Source organism: Ambystoma mexicanum, chromosome 1p, assembly GCF_040938575.1.
Source record: "Ambystoma mexicanum isolate Mex_15411 chromosome 1p, UKY_AmexF1_1, whole genome shotgun sequence".
NCBI classification, from domain to species: domain Eukaryota; kingdom Metazoa; phylum Chordata; class Amphibia; order Caudata; family Ambystomatidae; genus Ambystoma; species Ambystoma mexicanum.
Window position 1 is genome coordinate 1,035,569,780 of NC_090921.1, and position 24,588 is coordinate 1,035,594,367.

At 48.0% G+C, this 24,588-nt stretch overlaps 1 protein-coding gene across 2 annotated transcripts in view; it reads right to left on the reverse strand.

Moving 5' to 3' along the window:
* The window catches only part of RFWD3 (ring finger and WD repeat domain 3), a 580,144-nt gene that overhangs the window by 476,331 nt on the left and 79,225 nt on the right, over nt 1-24,588 (reverse strand). For both annotated transcript variants that reach the window (XM_069604073.1, XM_069604082.1), the window contains one exon: nt 2,901-3,112. In XM_069604073.1, the coding sequence (XP_069460174.1) occupies nt 2,901-3,112 (212 nt within the window). The remainder of the gene's footprint in view (nt 1-2,900; nt 3,113-24,588) is intronic.

The window sequence follows — 24,588 nt, forward strand, 5'->3', positions numbered from 1 at the left end:
GCTGTACCTTGCAATTCAGTGATCCGCTGGCTCCGCCTCCTTGGTCTCCTCCTGCTGGTCTCGTCGGATAGACTGACTCGGCAGGCAGGGAAATCAGCGGTCTTCTTACTGAATCGACAGAGGAGGACACGCCCCCCCCCCCCTTTCCGAGACCCTGTAACGGCTCCAACACCAGAGCTTGTATTCCTCCAACACTTGGTATCTTGACCACCACAAACTTTATGGGACGACGAACGGTCGCCTCACGAACACAAACAAATGATTTCTTAAGCTCAACGGCGCAGTAGGGTCAGCAACAGGATTATTATGCTTTCCACTTTGTACAGTTCAATATGCCCAGACGTAACCATCGCTCTCCGTTTCGTCCTGCTCCTCCGTGGTTCCCTAGCAACCAACATCAAGATACTCACATTAGAAAAGAGCACCTTGAGTTCGTTGTGCTTATGAGAATATAAACATGTCATGTAACTGGGGCATTAATTCCCATATTTATAAGTATTTTAAGACCCAGAGTGTAAGACTTCATCACAAGGAGGTATTTAAACCTTTGGGAAACCTAAGAGATTTCCATGTGCCACTGCACTGATGGTGCTTTGCGTCACAATGTAAAGATGATGCCTATGGAGTTTGCCAGACTCCACAACCACAAGAAACGCAAAGGACAAATCACAGAAAATTACATGAGAGTGGGAAAAATGTCTCTCTCTCCAGGTTGAAAATTTAAAAAGTCCTAGAGTCCAGCAAAAGTGCTCGATGTCTCTAAGGTCGAGAGGAATTAACCCATTTCTGAGAATTCTCCCTAACAAATACAAATCTTTGCTGGAGGAAGGAGCTACTAGAAGAGCCCAAGCTAGGAGGCTTGTTTTACATATGTGAATCCTTGCAAGAGTGTGCAGGAAAGATCCTGGGAGGGTCTAAGTGAGGAGACTAGGAATCTGTTGGACAGAACTGGGGAAAGATAGGCTGAGAAGAGCAGCAGACACTTTGACCATGAAGGGTCCACAAAAAAAGCATGATAAATGAGTGGTGCAGAAATGAAGCCCTGGTGAGAGGTACATTGGGAGAAGCATGGAATAGTATGTAAGAACGGTACCTGCTTGGCAAAGGAGATGAGGAGTGAGTGCAAGAGAAATGAAGTGTCTAGAGACAACATGGTCCTGTGACACTTGATGTTGTCCAACAGATTGTTGAGGCAGGGCATGGGACCTGTAGTTTCTTCTGTGGTCAGAGCAAAGGCAGCAGGGCTTTACTTGGAGATGGATTCAGCAGTGCTACTTTTCTCCAGAAGCTGTCTTCCGGGTCTTCAGAGTGGTCTCCTCCTCTTAGGAATCTTGGCTCCAGTGATCTACCATAGCAATTGATGCAAACACTCCTCTATTCATCCAAAGTTCAGGCTGTTTGAATGGTTCAGGTCCTTGCCACTGGTGGCAAGGACCTGAACCATTAAAACAAACAAGGGCTACCCTTTCAGGGGCAGTCAGCAACTTTCACTTCTTGGCAGGAATGTCTTGAGACTAGACATTCCCAAACCCAGTCCTGACCAGTTCACCTATACAGAAGGCACTAGCCCAGCAAACCAGGCCATATTCCTGAAAGTGCCTGTCCTAAGTAATGTCCAGTTGATGACTTACACCCCCGTTTAGTTAATTTTTCTGTCCAATTTGTATTTTAGTGTTTCTAAGTGCTTGTAACTATCTTACGTTACATCTACTTTTTACTCAAATTGTGGAGTTTTACATTGTGTATTGTTTTACCAAATATTAAAAGATGTTCATTCATTTAGTCCTATAGTGTCTGTTTTTCGGGTGGGACATTGACCACCTCAATAGATGTAAATCCTAATGTTAGAGCAAAGGTATAATGTTACTTGAGTATTAATCATGTTGTAAAACCATTTCACCATCCTATTTCTGGACTTCTATGGAGAGAGGGGTAATCAATTCTTTGTTTTTTGGTTCAGGCACTTTTCTCATTCCCGTTTGAGAATTGATCCCCCATAACAATAAATTAGGGAATTTACCTTTATCTATATACCCGTTTAATATTGGAACACGATGCCTATACCTAGGACACACCAAGTGCACAAGAAAAATAAGTAAAACACTGTTAACTGCCACCAGCCTGTCCTAGGTACATTAAAAAGGTAAATTAAAAATAACAGAAGACATCTGTTGAGGGGTTTGAGGCATCCCATGACTGGACTGGACTGGAGCCAAGATTCCTGAGAAGAGGTGGTCACAGTGAGGACCCGGAAGACTCCTAAGGAAACCAGCATTGACAAAGCCATCTTCAGGTAAAGACCTGCTGCCTTTGCTGCGACCACTGAAGTACCCCTGTAGCACCCCACTTCGAGGGAGTACATGCTATAATAAAATAACACATGAAATCATGAAAGAGGTCATAGTCCCCCAGCACTGGTAACCTTAAGAGCTGACCAGTGCCCACAAAATAAAATTAGTTGAGCAAGGCAATTGAAGCAAAAAGCCTTCACTTTTCTCCAAAGTTCATTAGGGTTCAAGGCATAGCAAATTAGCTGGATGGGTGTGGAGGGTGCTATGAATGATTAGCTTGAACCTGTGAATGTTGCATTAAAAGATGACTAGAGTTAGTGTAACAATTCCATGCAGGAAAAGAGAAGGATTTTTTCTTTGATACTGGGAGGATTTGAGAGAAATGGAAAAATGTCAGTGGAGCCACAAGTGAGGCGCACCTCTGAGACACTAGAATCATTGCTGCTATGAATAAGATACCAAACAGTGGTGAGAATGTTACCCACTTGAAAGGTTTTGTAATCGCAGAGTAGACTGTGATCCAACACTTAAAAATATGACTTGGTCCAATCTCCTCTATATTTAACAGTCCTAATGTTCAGATGTATTGGTGCTTAGCAGCACACCTACCTCCCATAATAGGCACAGGTGCTTCAGCTGCCTCTTCCCCTTCAGATTCTCTGACAACGATGACACCATCATCTTCTAGGTCACTCAATTCCACAGTTGCATCTGAGCTGCTACCTTCGTCGTCCGGGAGAGGGACAACCTCTGGTGGTGCATTCACAGTTGCCACCCGGGGACGGCTGAGTTGAAAGTAAGAATCCAGCGGTGCCTGGGTTCTAGAAAACAAGAACGCTTGCAGTTTACATCTTCGCTCGAATGTTGAAAGAGTCCATTTAGAAACCTTAATGTCACCAAAGAACATTAGCACACAGTTATTCATCTCAGTATAAAAGCATATTGGTATGTCGGAGCACTTTCAGAATACAAGTGTTAGGGGGGAGTGTGTTGTTTATTTATTTATAGAGCGCCCTAAAACCCTTAGGTAGCTGGGCGCGCAACATATCAAGATTAATTATAGCTTAGTTACAATGAATAAGTTCAGGTGCAGCTTAGTTTACAATTAACATCGTTGCAGGGTATTAACAGGTTACTTATAGCTTGGTTACAGTGCATAGAGAGATATATACAATGCATAAGTAAGTATATACAGGCGAGTATAGATGTGAATTTACATTACAAGTAATCACAGGAGCCCATGTAGTCACTGTGGTGGGTACAGTTAGCGCACCTACCGATATGTGCATATGACTAGGTGCAAATTGTAGATGGCAAGTTACCGCAGAGAGGGAGGAGGGAACTCAGGTAGCTGTGATGTTATTGGTCTTTGTGCCGTAGCCAGCTACGGGTGTTGTGCCTGAAACTGCTGTAGGATTAGTATCTTCTTAAAGGGATGGTCTAGTAAAAAATTTTATTTAAAAAATAGATAGGCCACATAAAAAAAAAAAAAAAAATACTAGCATCCTCCGTTTTAAAACTTCCTATGTAAAGTTTTGAGCTATTGAAGCTCAAAATTCGAAAAAGCAAGCACAGGGGCGCAGCCATTTTGTGAAATGGAGGCCCTCCTGTGCTGGCTTTTGCTTTTGCGGCACTAATGAAGGAAAAGCCAGCCAGCTGTAGTAAACAAAGTCTACCGCTGGGTGGCTTTCCCTTCATTAGTGCCGGGACTCGGAGGACGCGGACCGGAGACCAGAGCAGGAAAGCTGCAGCTGAATCTCGGTAAGCGCTATTTATTTTTTTTACAAAAAATAAGCGCTAGCTGTGGTTTTTTTTCTAAGTTTTCCGGGCTGGAGGAGCCGGAAATCTTAGAAATAAAACCGCAGCTTTAAAAACGTTGTATTTATGTTTGCGGTCGCTTTTGAACCAATATTTTACAACACTCACTGTATCTATGGTATACTTGGAAGTTAACTATTGTGACAAGCCCAATTACTTGGCCTCGTCAAGAGGGTATTGGAAGCCCTCTAAGCCAGAGGCGGCACAACAAGTAGCCACCAATAGCCAGCCCTACCGCTTAGGTGGACGGTGGAAGCAGAAAGAGCCTCAATTCCTGCCCATTGCCTGCACCCCTTGTGCAGAAATGTTTGTTTGCAGACCACTGTTAACACAAACCATAACTCTTGCACAAGACACCAGCCTCTTTCAGTTCTAGACATTTTCCAGAGCCTGTTCAGCCTGCGACCTATCAGAGAATCATACAAAAGACAATGGGAGAGCAGTGCCAACACACATCAGCACCACAACAACAACACTTAAAGGCGAGAGAGTGACGCGCAGAGAGTAGGAAACGGCTTGCTGAGCTACATGGTGCCGCCAGGAAAGCAGAGCATGTCCACGTTTGAACAGTCAGCTCCCTAGACCACCGAAGAAATAGTAGAGAAGCAGACACCTTGCCACTCAAGAGATTTACCAGGAGACCCAAAGCACCAGGATCCTGCATCACCAAAATGGACACTCATCGCCCTGTGATGTGGCAAGCCAACGCACATAAAGTGGGGGAGGGCTTAACCCCCTTTTCAGTATTCCCTTGTACATACAAACCCTAGCCTGGAAAGACAGGGCCAGATTGGTCAGGGAAAGGCGACTAATCCTTACAGGGAGAGGGGGATTTAAAAACTCGGGGCAGGGAGCTGCAACTGTGCATTTATCGGGTGGATAGGGAGAGCGACCAAGAGCCAGGAGGTATAAAGGTGCAACGGCTTGTGCAGAAACTTTGTGGAGCAGGTGAGGTATTGGTTAAGGAGTGATTAAGGTTCTGAAGTTTGAGGGTACGTGTTTGGGTGGCGAGTGTGGATAAGGTTGTCCAAGGGTGGTAGGGGGAACTCGCGTAAAAGGACGCAGCAAGCTCAGAAAAGGGGACACAAGGGAGGCTCAGAAAAGGGAGCACAAGGGAGGCTCAGAAAAGGGGGCAAAGGGGGGAGGGCTCAGAAGAGGGTGTAGTAGTAGTGGGAAGATGTGAGACGGAGAAGACCAGAAGAAAGTAGGAAAAACATATGCGACAATGAGCGTGTTAGATGAGGATTTCATCTATCAGAGAACTTGCAAAGCACTCTCCAAAACCCCATTAGACCACTAACTGGGTAGAATAGGGACAACTAGAAGTCCCTGAGAGAGTATGGAGCCGGATTTTAGGTGAACAGCGGAAGTATAAGTCAGCTTACACCAGTAGGGGTCAACTTTCAGTAGCAGCAACAGGGAGTTACAGATGCTAGACACGAGCCAGGGATGGCCATAGAGGCCAGAACATTTCTAATAAAAACCCCATGAACCGCCCTTGAGACTCAGAGCGATTCCTGTGCCATGTGTGACACTGCCTTACATTGAAAATCGCTCAGATAATGAGTTTCTTATGAAGCTACCGATTCTAACAAATTCATTAATGTGATCAAAATGTTAAATTCACCAAGTGTCGGAAACTAAACCAGATTAATTGTAAAACCCCCCCACCCCACACCGTTGTGCAACCCATGAGATGACATCACAGATTATATCACTTGGATCCTCACTGGAAACTAAAGCACACTGTTGACTGCCATGCTCCATTGCCACATAGACAAGGGCCAAGCAACCCAAAATAACCACTAGGCATGGCCAACACAGCAGGTCTGTGGGCATCTGGCCATGGCCTTTAGTCAATGCCACAGTTTACAGGTCATGGCCGTCATGCCCCAGTGTACAGGTCATGGCCGTCATGCCCCAATGCCCACCCAACTACCCATACTAGCCGCTGAGCCTGGTCTGTAGCCATGTCTAGAGGCCATTTTACACCCAGAAAGGGTCCATGAGCCACTGGCCATGACCAATAGCCACAGTGCCCAGGGCATGTTTTTCGGCCACGCTTCAGGACTCGCTAGGCCACCCAAAAGAAGCCATTAGGGCCAACCTGGGGCCATGCCCTTTGACCGCTTTACCCCCATAACCGGTCCACAGGTATGACATACATTACTCACCGTAATCGTATTTCTGATTAGATTCACATGCAGTGCACATATAGTCCGGCATCTAGTGGTAATCACAGAGTATTGCATATTTTTTTTCAAAGATCGAAAGGGACATCGACATTGGCATGAGTAATAATATCCCTAACATGACGTGTAGTATACCCAAAATCCCTTTTCTGCCGTGAGGGAGACTTATAGTCTGAGTGAGCAAATACAGAAGAGCGAAGGTGTAAGAAGTCTATGTTCCTTCTACTCCAAGAGGGGAGGAGGGGTGAGCGCATGTGAATCTAAGCAGATACAATCAGAAATACAATTACGGTGAGTAATGCAAGTCTTCTGATGCTTGTGGCTCTGCTTAGAATAACATGCTGTGCATAGACCAGCAAGCATTACCCAGAGATGTGGTGGGGTGTGTAAAGGAACAGTAGCAAAGAGATATCTTGGCACCGCTTGTGCCACCTGAGAATCAGACCCAGACTGTGCATCTAGGCAGTAGTGCTGTGTAAAGGTGTGTACAGACCTCCAGGTTGCTGCTTTGCAAATGAAACAGAGGAACATTTGCAATGAATGCTATGGTAGCCCCTGTGATCCGAGTAGTGTGCTCTAGGCGTGAAGGGTAGATCTCTCTTGGCAAGAGAGAGAAACACAGTGTGATGCCGTTTACGATCCACTTGGAAATAGCGACTTAGAAAGGGGTTCACCTTCTCTACCAGCTGCCACTGATACGAAGAACTGGTTTGTTTTTCTGAGTGGCTTTGTCTTTTCCAGATAGTAAAGTACTGCTCTCCTCACATCTAGTGTGTGGAGGCTCCTTTCTGTCAAGTTAGTGGGGTTCTGGAAAAAGGTGGGTAGTTGGTTTAAATGGAACTTTGAGATAAGTTTGGGCTTAAAGCGAGGGTGTGTGCACAAAACCACCTCGTCTGTGAATAGCGACAATGGGTCGTGAACTGAAAGGGCCTGTAGTTCACCAATTCTCCTTATAGACGTGATTTGCACCTGGAAGGCGGTCTTGTAGGTGAGTGCTTGTTAGGCAGAAACCTGTGCAGTTCCCTTGATGAACACTGCAAAAGATTCAAGACTACAGGTATAGCAGTAAACCCACTTGGTAGCAGTCTGCACCACCCAGATTTACCTGGTAGCTGTGGCTGAGCAGTCAGACTTCCCTCAAGAAGAGTTAGGCAGTATGCAAAGTATACACAATATGTACTCATACACAATAGCACAAGCAAACACTGACCAGAGCTTGGTTTCAAAAGTATATAGTTATTTATTTTCAAGAACACATAAGTTGAAAACACTCTAGCAAAATATAGTAAAATACTCTAAACACAGTTATATGGAAAGCAGTCCCAATCCTTATTCCTATCTAGACAACTCTAGGTTAACACCACATAATTCAAACAGAGGTGAGCGCTTAACGTTAGATGACACTCTAGTAGGTAAAAAGAAGGGAGGGAGAAGGAGCAGAATTAGGATAAACACACCACTCTAAGGTTAAGAACACTTTTTGTAAGCTCAAAGAAGCACAAAGTCACAGGTGAGCAAAAGTCACTAAGCAGGGCCCACTCTTAGAGCAGACAGAGCGAAAACGTGCCCAAGATCACACAGTTGGTAGGGATTCAGAGTCTTGCAAAAGAGTTTGGAAAAGAGTTAGAGAGGCTTAGAAAGTTTAGCCAAAGTGTCCCAGGCAATCCCAGGATCGAAAGCCGGGGGCTAAAACTACCCCGTACAGTCGGTGGCAAGGGAAGCCAGGCGGAACACGGTACCTTAACGGAAAGGATCCTCCAGCGGGGGCAGTTGTTCCAGGCAGTGGCAGCAAGGCTCGACGTCGGTCAGGGGAGAAGAAGATCTCGCTGAAGAGCAGAAGAAGAAGGTCGTTGCACTGCCCGGGAAGAAACCAGCCGCGGAGTTCTCTGGTTAAAGGGTTGTACCGACTTTCGCGGTTGGGGTAAAAGTGGTGGGTATTCCGGTTGCCGGGGTGCTTGGCACTGGCAAGGCGGCCACGAGATACCTCGAAGAGCGGAAAGAAGGTGAAAACTGGTTGTCCCCACCAGTCACGGGAAGGAGCCACCCCGTTAAGAGTTCTCCTCGGTCGTCGGGAAAAGTGGTGAGATGGTTCAGCAGGGCTCCACCGGCGGTGTCGTCGAAGCAGATCAGCTCAGCTCGTCCCTCGTTGGATTCTTAGGTCCTGTGGCGACTTCTGAAGTTCCAGTCCCCAAAGCCCTGCTTTTATGCAGCAAACCCCCATTCACCCAGCCTAGCTGTCACTCAAACATGCTAAGTGGTGAGCCGGCCGGCTCACCACTTGGGCCAATCAGGACGGAGTGCGACTTGAGTTACCTAGGTAACTCAGTCCAGGGTGCCTAAATCCCCCTCCACCCCTCCTAAGTACCCCAGACAGAGTGGCACCACTTTGGAGGGCTTCTGTGGAGAAGCCCGCCAAAAGTGGGACAAAGGGCTCCACTTTGGGTCAGAGTTACAGAGGCGAATGCCAACGCCAATTTTGCATCAAGTTTTGGCAAAAAATTCCAACCGGAGTTATAATAATAAATATATAAACCGGCGGTATGTTTAAGGCTACCGTAAATAAATAATTAAATGTGTTAGCCTAAAACAATGGGAAATCCCATAGGAAAATATTCGCGGTCGAATATAAAACGTAGTTTCCACTGCCACCAGCCAAAACTCGATCAGGGGGGACGGAGACGTGCCCCCTTGACTAACAGACCCTGGGGCAATCGAATTGCCCCAGCCAGTACGTCCACAATATGATGGTTTGTACTGGTTCTGTTCAGGATTTAAGACTAGTAAAGTCTTTGGTGACTTTACATGCCCTGGGAGACAGTAGTCAGTCCCAGGGTATGGAGTCTATGTTGGGGAGTCCCTAGGACACCCCTGGGCTACGGCACAGAGGGTGCTGTGTAACCCACATCACAAAAATATATGAGGCCCTATGGAGTAAAAGACCCCATAGCCCATTCAACACAAGGTTTAACCAAGAAAACACACTTCAACATGCCCAAGAGTGAGGGTAAAAGAGTCTCACTCTTGGCAGGAGAAAAAAATAAACCCCAGAAATCCAGCAAAGCTGCTAGGGGACTCACTAGGTAGGGAAATTCAGCCTAAACAGAGAATTCTCCCTAACAGTGCTTTAAGGCTAGCCTTGTGCATGGGTTCAAAGGGAGGTCCCATTAGTCTGGTAAAAACAACACTCGGGTCCCATCCGAGAGCTGGGTTGGAGATAGGTGGATGAAGTCTCTTTACCCCCCTACATAAGGGCCTTAACAGGAATCTTCCACCACGAAGACCTGCTCTGGGAAGTGGTGTACGCCAAAAGAGCGGCTAAGTGGACCTTTAGGGAAATGAAAACCTGAATCTAACAGGTGGGTTAGGAACAGGACAATATCTTTAGGGGAGCAAACAATAGGATTGATGCCTTTGGTATTACACCAGGTAACAAAGCGCTTCCACTTACTGGAGTAGCAATGTCTGGTGGTAGGTTTGCGAGCCTCTCCGAGTATGTCCATCTATCTCTGAGGGAGTTGAAGGTGCCCAAACTATGACTTCAGGAGTCAGGCTGCTAGGTTGAGTGTTGGGAGCGTGGATGCAGTGTGTCTACCTGATCTTGAGACAGCATGTGGTACGGGCATGGCAGCTCCCTGGGAGGGGAGACTGACATTGTCATGAGATGGGAGAACCAAGGCTGGCAGGCCCACATCGGGGCCACCAGGATCATCATCACTGGTTCCTGGTGCATGTTGTGCACCATTCTGTTGAGTAGGGGAACCGGGGGAAAAGCGTAGGCAAATCTCCCAGACTATGTTATCCATAGACTGTTCCCCTTGCAGCAGTTTTGTGGGTATCTGGCGGTGTAGTCGGGGTATTGGGCGTTTTACAGGGTGGCGAATAAGTCGATCTCTTGGAAGCCCCAATCTGCAACTACGTTGAGTAAAATGTCCTCTTGTAGCCACCACTTGTGCTCTATGGGTACAGGTAGGGGTAAATCTCTGCGGAGTACGTCTGCCAGAAGATTGGGTTCCCCCGGAACATGTTGTGAAGAGGAACATGTGTTTCAGTGCCCACTTCCAGATGTTCTGGGACAGTCTGGACAGCCCAGCAAGTGCCCCCTTGTTTGTTCAAGTAGTACATGACTGTGGTACTGTCAGTGAGGACTAGAACTGTCTTACCCTGGAGGTGTGACTGGAAAGCCTTCAGGGTCTTGAACACTGCTAGCAGTTCCAACAGGTTGATGTGATTGGATGCTACTGCTGGAGACCACAAGCCGTGGCTGTCTGTTGAAGGAGGTGAACCCCCCCCCCCGACCCCAACAGAGATGCGTCTGTGGCCAGAGTTGCTTCTACTGCGGGGGTGGTGAAAGTTTTCCCCTGCAAAAGCTTTTTTCTTGACTACCACCGCAGAGACTAAATGAGGGCAGCCGAGACAACCACTAGATCGTCCCACTGGCAGCTGGCCCGACACCATTGGCTCGTGAGCCACTCTTGCACGGGGCGCATGCGCAGACAGTGTGAGGAGCTAGGTAGACGCAGGAAGCCATCATCCCCAGTCGCATGGCTTTTCGTACAGTCCCCTGGTGACTGGCTAAATAGTGAGGGATCTGGAACAGCAGGTTTTGAACCCTCACAATGGAGGGAAAGACGAGTCCGTCTTCTGTCTGAATTAGAACCCCCAAAAACTTTTTGACATGGCTGGGGGTTAGACTGGATTTCTTCTTGTTGATAGAGAATCCTAGGTTAAAGAGGAGAGCTACCGTCTTCTGGGTATTTGTCTGGCATGTTCTGTACGAAACCAGTTATGAGCCAGTCGTCGAGGTAAGGGTAGCCTGGGATGGACTGCATGTGCAGGTGAGCCGCCACTACCGCCAGTACCTTTGTGAACACCCTTGGGGCTGAGGCAATGCAGACGGGGAGAACCTTGAACTGATAGTAGGTGTCCTCCATCAGGAGCACGAGGGGGGCGTGGCCAGCGCGCATGGAGTGAGGACGTGCTCTCCTCGCGCTCCTGCTCGAGATCCTACAACGGACTGTATCGTTCGGCCTGCTTAAGCCGAACAAGCACGCCTGAAGTAGCTACGGGAAGAAGAACCGTTTCCCCACCCTCGACGAAGTTTCCGCATCAAAATCGGACCGATATAACGGTTATTCGAAGCGAACTGAGAGGAGGCCCCTGCCTGACAAAATGGCGACACCCGCCGGTCCCATCTGAGACGCACCGCTGGAGGGCGGATAGCCTCCGCAGCCGAGAGGGAAGAGCCCACTGCGTCCAACCCAGTGATCCGGCGACACCCCGGGGGGTGCGTACCCCCGCTGCCAGCTGCGACCCCGGTCTCTGCCTCCGAGACCGAGTGCCGGGAGGAGGAGACGAAGGGGGGGGGGGAACCTCTGTGCGAGATCGCACGCAGGAGAGGTGCCGGCAGGTGGGAGGCCACGAGAGGCACGGAGAGACACGAAGAAGGGAGAAGATGACTCCCCATCTGCAGCGACCACCCTCGCAATCGACCTACATACACGTCCCACAGAACGTGAAAAGGCTGTGGAGCACACCCAAAGACAGGCGATGTCGCCCCCCAAAAGCAAACTAAAAACCGCGACCATGGACTCCTTCACCACGGTCAGGGCGAAACAACAACAGGGGACAGAGGCAGCAGACGACCCGACGACTACGGAAGACGATCCAACAAATACGCAAGTGCTACAAGCTATAGCGGCGCTACGAACGTCCATCGATACCAGGATCGATGAAATTAAGTCGGACATGCAGCTGATGAGGCAGGACGCCCGTAACCTTACGGAAAGAGTGACCACAACGGAGGCAACGCTCCAAGACAATGTTACCGACACCACAGAACTTAAATCTAAGGTCCAAGACCTTGAGTTGCAAGTAGCACGGCCAGAGGTGCGATCAGAAGACGCTGAAGGACATGCCCACCTGAGGGTACCGGAAGGCACAGACCCGACCAAATTCATAGAAACAATGCTGTTGCAAGAAATTGGGGCTGGCAAACTGACCCAGGGCTGCTCGATAGAACGGGCCCACAGGTCACTTCAAAAAGAGGCCCCCTCCAGGCTCCCGACCGCGCCCTATTATTGCAAAAGTCTTGAACCAATGCTTATGTACCCGTCCCGCCAGCGGCAAATATGTGGCTTGAGGACAACAACCTTGCCGATGAAAAGGAAAGCACTGCGCATGAAGTCACAGGCCATTGAAAGCACCAAGCAACAAGGCAAATAAAGGTTTGCACATCTGCCGAATGAATACCGGACTGCTTGTGATCTACAACTCTACGAATGCTACGACGGGCAGGAGCGCACCGACCCATGCGAATAACAACGAAGCCGACCCACCCCCCTGCAACACGTGGAGGCCGACTGCCGACACACCACCCGCACCGGAAGGCTCGGAAAGGCCTGGAAGGATCGGGTGCCCCCGAGCGCTGCAAGTTTGAGGCAACTGCTGGGGGCAGTTTTGAGCTGAAAGGTTTGTTGCCCTTATTCACTAGAATGAGGATTGTTAATGTTAATAAGTCTCCAATTGACACTGAGGGAGGGAGGGAGGGAGGGAAGGAAGGAGGAAACAGGGTGGCTCGCGCCCCAACCCAAACACAGACCGACCCCTGGATAACAGGTCCAGGCCTGGGGCCGGCAGAGGCGGGGAAGGGGGGAGACAACAGATCCGTTACTAATCCCCTATGGCTGCGACCACCATAAAAATAATGACATGGAATGTAAGGGGCCCAGGGACTTATCTCCGAAGGAATAGGATTAAAACCTACCTGCAGATAAAAGGGGAAATTATAGCATTACTACAGGAGACCCATTGCACGGCGGACTCGGTGGCCAAGCTACAAACACATTGGGGTGGACAGGGGTTTGGCACCACTTATTCTAAATACGCAAGACTGGTCTTCACCTCGATTCACCCACAGCTCCCATTCCGGGTGGACAAAACAGAGGTAGACCCGGAAGGTAGGTTCATCGTAATTTGGGGATTCATTGAACAAGAAGCAGTGTGCATCATGAACTCCTATCTCCCTAACAATAATATACCGTCCTACCTGAACTCACTGTACCCTAGAGTTGCACAGTACAGAAAAGATCTCTTTATTTGGACAGGTCCACACCACAGCTGGGAGGCCCATCGACCGCTACGGCAGCACTGTCCGCCATGTTGGGGAGGCTGGAAATGACGGATGTGTTGCGGGAAAAACATCCTGAAGCACGCGAATACTCATGCTACTCATCTCCACATAAGTTACACACAAGATTAGATTACGTACTCAGACAGGGAACACTACCCGGGGTGGAGGGAGCACAATACCTGGGGAGGACTATCTCTGATCACTCCTCGCTCCTGATAACATGGAACCACAAAGGGCCCAGACCCCCCCCATTCCCATGTGGAAAATGCCCACGGACGCCCTGAGTGGCCCAGCCTTCTGAGAAGAATTACGCGATTCTATGGACGCCTACCTAGAGGTTAACACCGGTAGCGTAGCCTACAATAGCACAGTGTGGGAGGCTCTAAAGGTGGTAACCAGGGGAGAAGTAATTGCAAAGGTGGGAGGTATCAAGAAGCTGCTCAGGAAAGAACTAGATCTAGTAGAACGGCAGATTGAGCGACTTGAGGAGAGAGGAACATAACTGCGTGGAACAGGCTGGAAAATTTCGGCTATACTGCCAGAAGAAATAGAGCACAGGTTGAGGCCGACAGACCGGGCAGATTACTCGCCTGGCTCTGCCGAAAAGAGCACCCCAAACACCCCACCACCTCACTACAAGAGGAGGATGGAAACATACACTGTACGCAGCAGGGCATAAATGACACTTTCACTCGCTTTTACACCCACCTGTATCCACATGAGGAGCTGGTCCCCCATGAAGGGTTGATAGAAACACTGGAGGAGATAGGGCTCCCCAGGCTGTCCCCTCAGCAAGCCGATTCCCTTGAAACAGAAATCACGCCCGAAGACATTACCGACGAAATTAGATCCCTGGACACAGGCAAAGCACCGGGAACAGACGGGTTGCCCACAGAGTTTTTTAAAACGTATGAGACCTCCCTGACCCCCCTATTACACGCAGTATACCAGGAGGCATACGAAGAAGGGATACTACCCGAAAGCATGAGGGAGACGTGTGTGATCCCGATCCTCAAGCCCAATAAACCGGCAGACCAATGCGACTCATATCGCCCGATTGCAATGTTAAATTATGACGTTAAAATCCTGACTACGATCTTAGCAAAGCGGCTGTCTAGAATAACAGGAGACATAGTTCACCCAGATCAGTGCGGCTTCGTGCCGGGCCGAAACACGTCCATGAATCTACGCAGGCTGCAGCATATTATAGCGCAAACTGATAAAGACAAGGACTCGTACGCGCTGCTGTCCCTAGACGCAGTCAAAGCGTTTGACTCGATCTACTGGGAATGGCTTGTAGCAGTGCTTAGGGAGTTTGGCTTTGGTCCCGGGTTTATCAGGTGGATTAACATCTTGTATGCTAAACCTAAGGCAAGGGTGAAATCTGGGAAGTACGTGTCAGAGGCCTGGGATATATGCAGGGGGACCAGACAGGGTTGTCCACTATCCCCAATGCTTTATATACTGGGACTAGAACCCATAGCCGTCTACTTTAGAAAGCAGTTTTTCGATGCAGGCATAAGACTGGGAGACGTGAATCACATCTCGCTCTACGCGGATGACGTTCTCATATACGTCAGGGACCCACACCTCAACGTACCAACCATGCTAGAAGTGCTGGACAATTATTCCAAGGTCTCTGGGATAAGTTTTAGCAGGTCAAAGTCCTGCATGGTCCCCCTAGCGGCCCTGAAAACAGAGTTTAGAAGCACTCCCTGAGGTGGGGATCCAGTGGCAGAATACGTCATTCCGCTACCTTGGAGTGCACATTATGCATACCCCCGAGCTAATGCACTAACGAAACACAAAGGCAGCACTCCCCGCTCTATGCAAATCAATGGCGTTCTGGGCGAAACTCCCCCTTTCAATGATGGGCAGGGCCTCGATAACTAAAATGATCTTTCTCCCACATTTCCTTTATGGGTTTCAAAATGTACACTATTATATACACTACCATATAGCCAAGGCGGTATTCAACTTCCAAACCTAGAAAAATATTACATAGCAGCACAGCTTAGTTTTGTGACCAAATGGCTAGATGATGAACCCACATTTGAAACACCTTTGCTACAGGCCATGCTGCCCCAATTCCACCTGAAAGAACTGGTCTGGGCGCCGTACAAACTGCTGGGAATTTTACCCTTTTTGGCTGATCTGGGGAGGAAAATTTGGCATAGGGTGAAAATGCTCACTAGCTCATGGAATTCCTATGCCCCAGAAGTTCCCCCGATTGCAGACTTATGCACAACACTTTCCGATTTGAAACATATCAGGCTCTGGGAGAGGGAAGGGGTCCACACCTGGGGAGATCTGTATAATGAAGGCACCTTCAGGGAGTTCACCTCACTACAGGAGACGGAAGGCATACATATCGGCCAGTTTCTATGGTACCAAAGAACTCGTGCTGTGGCCCGACGCAAATGGGCCACGCAGCTACAGACCCACTCCTCACTTTGATGTACAACTTGGGAGAGGGCGCTAAACCCATTTTGCAAATATATGGCCACCTGATTGACATACCAAATCCTCGGAGCATGGACATGAAAAGCAAATGGGAGGAGGATATAGGTCGGGAAATGTCTGAAGGGGAGTGGAACAGAGCTCTTACATTCCCCAAAACGGTGTCCAGAAATCAGATTTAGGCAGATTCAGTTGAACATACTGCACAGAACTTACCTGACCCCGTGCCGTGTAGCCACCTTCAATCCCCAGGCACAACCGACCTGCAACTGGTGCAAGGGGGGGGAAAAAAGCGGATCTGATCCACATGTTATGGGAATGCCCCAGGACAAGGGCTCTGTGGGAGAGGGTCCAACAAACCTGCGAAAAAGCAGGCCTGAGTAAATATAACTGGACACCCGGAGAGTGCCTCTAGGAACCTACCCGAGACCGGCCAAACTCAAGCATGCAACAAGGCTAATGGACATATCATGCATACTGGCCAAAAGAACTATAGCAATGGCCTGGAAGAAACCCATGGGCCCTCCGTTCAAACTATGGCACAAAGAGACTGAACGGTGGGTGCTATCCGAGACCGTGGCATGGGAGGACTGTGTGGCCAGATCCACGGATGACTCTAGTATGTCACTCGAGGCATGGAAGGAACTCACCAGACACATGTTCCACCCCTCCGATGATAAACCCCCCCCGATTTGGAACTCAATCCAGGACCAAGTGGGACCGGTCATAAAGCCAGCAGCAGCGGAAGAACTGCAGAGGATAGAGACCTTGCGGAAGCCCTCCCCCTGTTGAAGTTGCCAGATGGTTCCCCTTTCCTCCCACCCTCCCCCCGAAACAGTTAACGATATATGAAACGGACAGAATATGCAGACAGTTATGGTTGTTTTGTATTTGTACTTTTTTTGACGTTAAGTTAAACATATGTTTATAACTATTTGAGAATGGCTCTATTGCACACAACTTGTTTGATATTATTGAAAATGCCAATAAACAAATTTGAAAATAAATCAGGAGCATGAGGTACTTTCTGTGCGCTGGCAACATTGAAGTATGAAAGTATGCATCTTTCATGTCTAATGTGGCCATGTAATCCCGCTGCTGCAGCAGCAGCGGGTTTACCTCCTGAAGTGTTGTCATCCTGAACTGTTGAGGTTTGACATACTTGTTCGCAGGTCTAAAACAGGGCGCATGGTGAGATCCTTTTGTGTACAAGGAAGTACATTGAATAAATACCCTTGTTTACCTGGAGAAGGGGGAAGACTTTGATGGCGCCCTTTTCCAGCAGAACCTGAACTTCTTTCAGCAGGATGCGCAGGTGTTCTGGCGACAAGAGTCTGCTTCTCGTGGGTGGTAGCGAGGTGGTCGGAAGAAACTCGAAACAAAACCTGTGGGCAACAGTCTTTAGTACCCACTGATCTGAACTGATCCCCTGCCAGGCATGGATGAATGAAGACGGCGACCCCCGACCGGGGAAGTGTGGGAGGGGACCCGTACCGGTGAGTCACTTGGAGGTGGAGGCCGGAGGAGCCTCTGGGAGTAGAGTTTTTGCCTCTACCCTTTCCCAGAGAGCCTTTTGCTGGTACTGGAAGTTGCCAGAGGAGCCCTGACCTGAGGACCAGGGGGTACCCCTCCCCCACACCCCAGAGCCATATTGACCTTGTGGCAGGAGAAGGATTGGCCATGAAAGGACCGGTGAACGTTAGAGCCGCCGCACTGGTGAAACTGTTTAGCTGTAATCTGGCTAACTAACTTCAAAGTGTTGTGTTCCCTTTTCGCTGTTTCCAGGGAGTCAACCGCCTTTCCAACTAGGTTGGATTCCTCCACATATTTGTTGATTAAGGAGGCTTGTGTCTCGGGTTTGAACACAGAGTTCTTTAACAAGGCATGCCTCTAAAGTAGGGGTCCCTGAGCAAGGGTGCGTCCAGTGGTTTCAGCCGAGTCCACAGTGTTTTTGAGGATATTCTGGGTAACTTATCTGCCTTCTGCCAGCAGGTGTGATCGGGTAGGCTCTGGAATCTCCTGAAGACCATCCTGTACTTGGCCCCACTGAACATTAGCTTGCAAGGAGCGTGGTGTTATTGGCGTTTCTTGTGGAGTAGGCCGCAGAGGCGGTGACCCACTTATCAAGGGAGTAACTATCCGGGGGGCGGGGGGGAATTCTGCTGAGCACAGTGGTACCCCTGCCCTCTTGCGAGTATCCCCAACAACCAAAGAGTCCGGTGTGGCGTAACCCCTAATGTGGAGTGGTCAGATGGGCTGGGCGAATAATTTTTCCACCCGGGGGGTGGGGGGGGTTGACTGCCCGTGTAAGAGACGGGGACAGCAAAGAAGGGGCCAGGCACCTTTTAATAAAATGTAATAAGGGGATGGCTTGGCTAACCAGAGACTTTTCCTTGAGGATGTCCTCCACGAAGTCAGAGTCGGGAGTGGCTTCGTGCGTAGCAATTTTGAAATGGTTGGCTGCTCTTTTTAAGAGGGAGTTGAACAGCATTTTGTTGTCAATTGGCGACAAATCTCTCTGCAGAGGAGTAGTAGGGGAATCCAGACAGATGACGTCTGAGTCAGTGGTATGTGGAGGTGTGTGCTACGAGCCCTGGTCCTCTGCCTGGTCCCAGTGTGGGTCTTGATAGACTGGGTCTTGATCATAAAGGTTAAACCCTTCAGAAGAAACCTCATGGGGAGGAGCATCGGGAACATCTCCAAAGATGATATCGTGGTGTCCCTTTGGTTCCTCCAAAGAAGAAAACTGGGCAGCAAGGGAGGGAAGTTTCTGAAATTTAGAGGGAATGGGGCAAGAGTCCACTTCCCTAGGTCTCTTCAAAGCTCTGTCATACTTGTCTCAAAAGTCGATCAACTCCGCCATCTTAGCCATACACTGTTCAAACCTCTCCCTAGTCCATGCCGAGGAAGCTGAAGGGTCAGGAGGTGGAAAGGGGATGAAACCTTATGTAAGGCCTTAGAAAAGGGCTTAGGGGCCTCGGAATAGCCCTCTCAGGGAGAGGGGGTGCCTTTGTAGTCCCTGGCCGCTGAAAGGTTATCTGAAAGCCTTGCGCAACACTTCGGAAGCTGTATTGACGGCGTAGAGGGTTTCAGCGTGCCTGAATGCGCAGTCGGCAACATCACTGAGTCCTTCGGCGTTCAAACGCCCTTGGACGGCAGGTCGACAGTGGACTTTTTAAGAGGACCGCCATTTCCAGAAGGAGTCTTATGCCCATTTGCATGTCGCAGTTTAAATTTTTGGCAGCCCTACGGCCATTGCAGACTTAGAGGACCCTATTGAAGAGGCCTTAGGGGTTGTGTGCTTAAGTACACGTGGTGCATGGATGGACAGCACCGACGGGGGTAAAAGCTTTTGGCCTGCATAGCGTAGGCCGCCCACCGCTTAGTCCGCCTGTCTGTCAGTGTTTTAGGCCGAAAGAGTTTATAGACCTTACACAAGCGCTCGTCGTGGCCACAAGGAAGACACTTATTGCATTGGCGATGCAATAAGTGTCACCCGTCTTGTAAATTTGCTTTTACAAGACGGGCAGAATTTTAAAAAAGGCATTCTCTCCATAGCAGAGGTCAGTGGCAGCAATACAGAACAGAAAGAGGGGTGAGGGAAATGCATTCTTATAGAGAAGAAATTAACAGGGCCCCACTCTCCCTACTGTAAATGCCAGGCCTGAGGGCCGAGGCCACACGCGGTCAACAGTCGCCGAGCAGTTGTAGAGTTAGTCATCGGTGGCAGGAAACACTTGATACAGCCGTCGAGAAGGTTATCAAAGTTGACTAAAATGACCGTCGAGCATGGGAATAGCTATAGCAATATAGACTCTTCCGAGCTCTGCAAAAACGACCAACTAAGTTGGCGAAAAAAACAATCTGGTGGGACCTCGACATGATAGGGATTTTGGGTACACTACACGGCACGTCAGGGATAGTGTTACAGTCACGCCCCATGTCGACGACCCTTTCGATCTTCGAAAAAAGATTCAATACTCTGCAATTACCACTAGATGTCAGACTATATGTGCACAGCATGTGATTCTAAGCAGAGCCACAATCAGAAATTACGTTTCTGTTGTCATGCACCACATTTGAACAATACGTTTGTCATGGGTCTTGAAATAAATGGAGAAGGTTTTACTCCGACTGTTGGTTTTCCCATAATGCATGCAGCAAGGTTATCAAATAATAAGTGCGGTCATCTGTTATGTCACTGATGATGCCATCAGCGTGCTCAGAGTTAAGGTGTCTTAGCATCCAACACTTGCAACAAAACCCTTAAAATTTGGCATTAAACCATCAACTTTATGTCACTTCGACTCAAATTTTTGTACTGAATTTCAAGTGTTTTGCTATGCAACATCTTGCACCACCTGGAGTACTAATGTTTTCTTTAGATATACCTGCTCAACAAGGACTTGGCCAGCCTTACCTACCTTTGTATTGGCTAAATACACACAGCCAATCTATAACCCCCGGATGAATTTCCCCACACCTGGACTTCTGTCCCTGAAGGGCGTTCAACCTCCAGTGCGTAGAGACCATACCAATGGTGCAAGGTGCTATACAAATGACAATTACATATCATCACAGAATACCATTAAATATACTAGCACATATAGAACAGGGCCTGCTGTAGCAGCCATATAGTTATGGTTAAGTTGATCAACTCATAGAAAGAGCACTTTTTGCAGAGCTTATAACCTTGCCCCCCTCGGATCCCTGGACGAATAAGCACCAAACGCTGCAAAAAAAAAAAAAAAAAAAAAAAAAAAAAAAAAAGTATAAGGCCCCCTTGGAATGACTCTGCTAAGTATGGTGCAGTTTCATCAAGGGGGGGGGGCAAAATTATAGGGGCATGGGGGCCCAAATGTTGTGGACTTGCTCAAACTCAATGGAAGAATAAATTTGCTCACGCCTACAGCACAAACCGCTGGACAGATTCTTGGTAAAAAAAAAAAAAAAGAAAAAGAAAAAAAAAAAGGGAAAAAAGTAGGTCAAACAAAATTAGTGATAGTGATATATGGGTCCGGTCCGCAAACTCACTTCCCAATTCAGTCCGCGGACAACCGCCTGGACCAATCGGGGTCCTGCGTGATGTCTGCATCGGACGCACCCGCCGATTGGATGGTGAAGAGCGGGAGGAGTTGGATCCACGGATAGCGTGTTGGGGAACAAGTCTAGAAAACACATTTGGGGTTATTTGGTGGTTGAAAGAGGGGCTGGAAAGGGTGGGGGTGGAATAAAGATAATATGGGGCTGTTTTTCTAGATGAAACATGTGGGTGCGAGTGCCGCCGAGTCCACAGTCACTTTTGGTGTCCGCATGACATAATTTGAATTGCAGGGGGGTTTAGGGTGAGTTTTGTCATTTTAAGGTGTATTGTGCGTACTTGTTATATGGTTTAATTCTATTGTGGTGGTTGTGGCTGGTGGCCAGATTCTTGGGGGAATGGCTGTAGGCTATGCCCCCAAAAATCTGGCCACAAACACTATAGAAATATATGTATAGTAATTATAGGTAATGTTGTGGGAGTATAAAGTATTTGTAATATGGTGGAATAATATAATTGAACTATATATTTATAAATGTTAAATAAATGGTATTTATGATTGTAGTACAATTGAGGACAGTGCTCCTTGAGGATTCCTCCGCCTTTCACACGGTCAACAATTGTATCCTCATTAAACGGTTACATGATACCATTATCATGGACTGGGCACTGGACTGGCTGATCTGCTTTCCTCACTAACCACCGTTCCCAGCTGCAACTTGGCTGTTTGTACTCCACCATCTCACTGTGTACCTGCAGAGTACCCCAGGGTTTTATCCTAGGATTGTGGTTCTTCCGTATCTATCGAGTCCCTCTGGTTCACCTGATGTCTTTCTTTTTTTTTCCATTTCCACTGTTATGTTATGTTAATAACACACAGCATTCCTTAAACTTTGCCGAGTTAATTTGTTAACCTAGTTTTTTTATCCCAGATTGATCGCTACAATCTGTGTCTCAATGCCAGTAAGAGATCTTTCTTATTGCGATACCTGTGCCCTGTTTTTCCTCCTACCCTGTGGCTGCTGTCTTCGGGCCCTCTACTTTCACGATCCTGTGAGGCCACAACCCTTGGGGTCATCTTTAAGTCCTCTATTTCCTTTACTACTTACATTTTGGAGCATGTAAAAAAAAAAAAAAAAAAAAAAAAAGCCTGTACTTTCAGTTTGCCCTCCTTACAGGCATTGTACCGTTCCTCACCTTCCCCCAGGAGCTGAACCTATGTAGAGCCCTGGAACCGTGTAGGCTGGACTACTACAACAGCCTCTTCCTTAACCTCCCCCTTTGTTGTCTATGCCCCCTTTGGCTAATCTAAAATGGGGCTGCAAGACTTATCCTTGGCCTGAAGACTAGGGATCGTATTGCTGCATCCCTCAAATGCGTAAATTGGCTTTTGCTAATTGCAAGGAGAGTATGTACAACTTTGTTTCCCTAAATACTGCCCTGCTAGAGCCCTACGCTGCTGTAACTCCTATACTGTGATTGTCATACTGATTGTCAAACGCTTTTTGAAACAAAGAGCGGGTGGCATGCCCGTTCGGCTAGTGCCTCTCTTTCAAACAGCTTTCCTGCCCCTCTTATACTTGAGCAGGACTACAAGTTCCAGAAACTTCTGAAAACTCTGCTTTTGTGTTCCTGTTTTATTTAATCCTTTTCCCATCCTCCAGTACTGCCCTTGTGGGTCTACCGCCTGGCGGCCGTGTACCACGCCCTTGGGACTCTTCTGCCCCAGCAGGTAGCTAGTAGCCTCCCACCCTGGCATCCCTTGGCATTTTACTTCTGGGCTCCTCTTTCGATTCATGCACTTCTTTTAGTGCACAATGCATATGTGCATTTATAGCAGTAGTATGGACAATTTATTTTTGGATAAGGAAGGGAAATGCATATGCAAAAGATCTTGTGTTCAAGTTTAATATGTTGATAGGGTTATATGTAGAGTTTTTTTTAAACTTATTGGTGAATATATGTGTGACTGTTTCAAAGCAGGCAATGAGGGAGTGCTACAAACATAACAATAAGAAGGGCAGAAGGGTTGTTTTATGTGATGGTGTGCATGTGCAATCCGGGTTTCTTAATAATGCATGGCCTAGAAAGGGGACTGCGGAGACCGCTGATAGTCATAAAGGGCCATGGATTATGGTCTTTATTGTATGCTAGAGAAAAGTATTTGGGACAGAACATTTTTTGTTTTTTTTCTTTCTCTAGTATACAATTGCCCATTATTTCCATTAGTATAGTATAAAATGCTTAAGAAATGATGGAGAATGTTATTGAGTCTAACTACTTTACTGAAAAAATGTAAAGTAGATGGACTCTATACGCTTATTTTTCTTTTATTTCTAAAACTGAAAAGGTGGTTCGTAAAGAAACCGTTTTATGATTTTGTATATTTTTTATTTTTTTTGCAGCAGAGGTTAGAAAGTAAGGTGAATGAGGTAAATAAGAGAAGGGACACCAACCACAGATATACAGGAGAAGATGTTGGGCGTGCGTTAATTTTAAGGTAGGGGCAGTGTATTTCATGCTCCTTGATTACAGCCTTGAAAGTACTTCAAAACTGCTCCCCCATGCAGAGTGGCGTGCTGCATTATATACACAGTACTGTTGTCTTCGAAAGATCTGGATCAACAGCTTCTTTTATGACTTGCAAGGTAGCTGGTGGGATTTTCTGTCCCACAGTAGTAGTCTCTGTGATGGTAGTATTGGTTGAGGAAAATGAGGTAGAGAAAGACAGCGTACTACTTCCTGAGAAAGGAATAGCCTTTCTGAGAGCATTCCGTGGTTGGAAATGCATGGAGGTGGTCCCGTAGGAGTATTGGCTGGGTTGTCCTCGACTTAGTTCAACGTTGCACTTCATGCATTTCACCTTGGTAGCCTTACCCCAATGGTGGTAAATACTGCCACACCCATGATTCTGTCTGGGTGCTAGAGGTAGCCATTTCCTCTTCTTCATCTTCCTGGTCCTCTTGATTGTTTTCTGCATGATTGCGCTTCTTCCGTTGTGCAGGCCGTCCAGCTGGTGGTGGCGCACCTGGGGAGAAGGGATGTCAAAAGCTGATGCAATTTTTGAAAATAAATAGCAGTTCTGCTGGGGGGGTGTGGCCAGCACCGATGCTTTGAGGACGCTGTACTGAGCCCCTGCATGATCTGATAAAAGATATGCCAGATACTGCTTAAATTCAGCATCAGAAACCAGATTGGAGAACCAGAACATTGGGGGCACAAAAGCGTTGCAGCAACACCGCATGTAATCCTCACAGCGCTGAAAGTGCTGACATTGTGCGAGCGGCTGAGGAAAGCAAGATGGCGACCGCCACATTGGGTACAGCCAAGTGAAGCTCCGGGAACTTGGTGAGCAGAGGGTGACACAACCCAATCACCAAAGTCGTGCCGAACATTGAGACCCCTGGCATGCCCGTGGCTGATTTGGCGCAGAGTGGAGAAAGCGAGCGCCCAAGTGCCGTGCAGCGATCTGCAGCGAGAGTAGACAATTGGCACAGCGTTGATGTGAGGGACAGAGACTGAGTGGAGGAGACCTGAGTTTCTAAAACAGCAGGGTTTAAGTGGAGGAACTGCGACAGGGGTCAGAGGGTGCTGCTTCAGTAGTCGGCTGCACAACAGCACCGCAAGTGCAACACAGGCCCCTAAGCTGGCTGCATA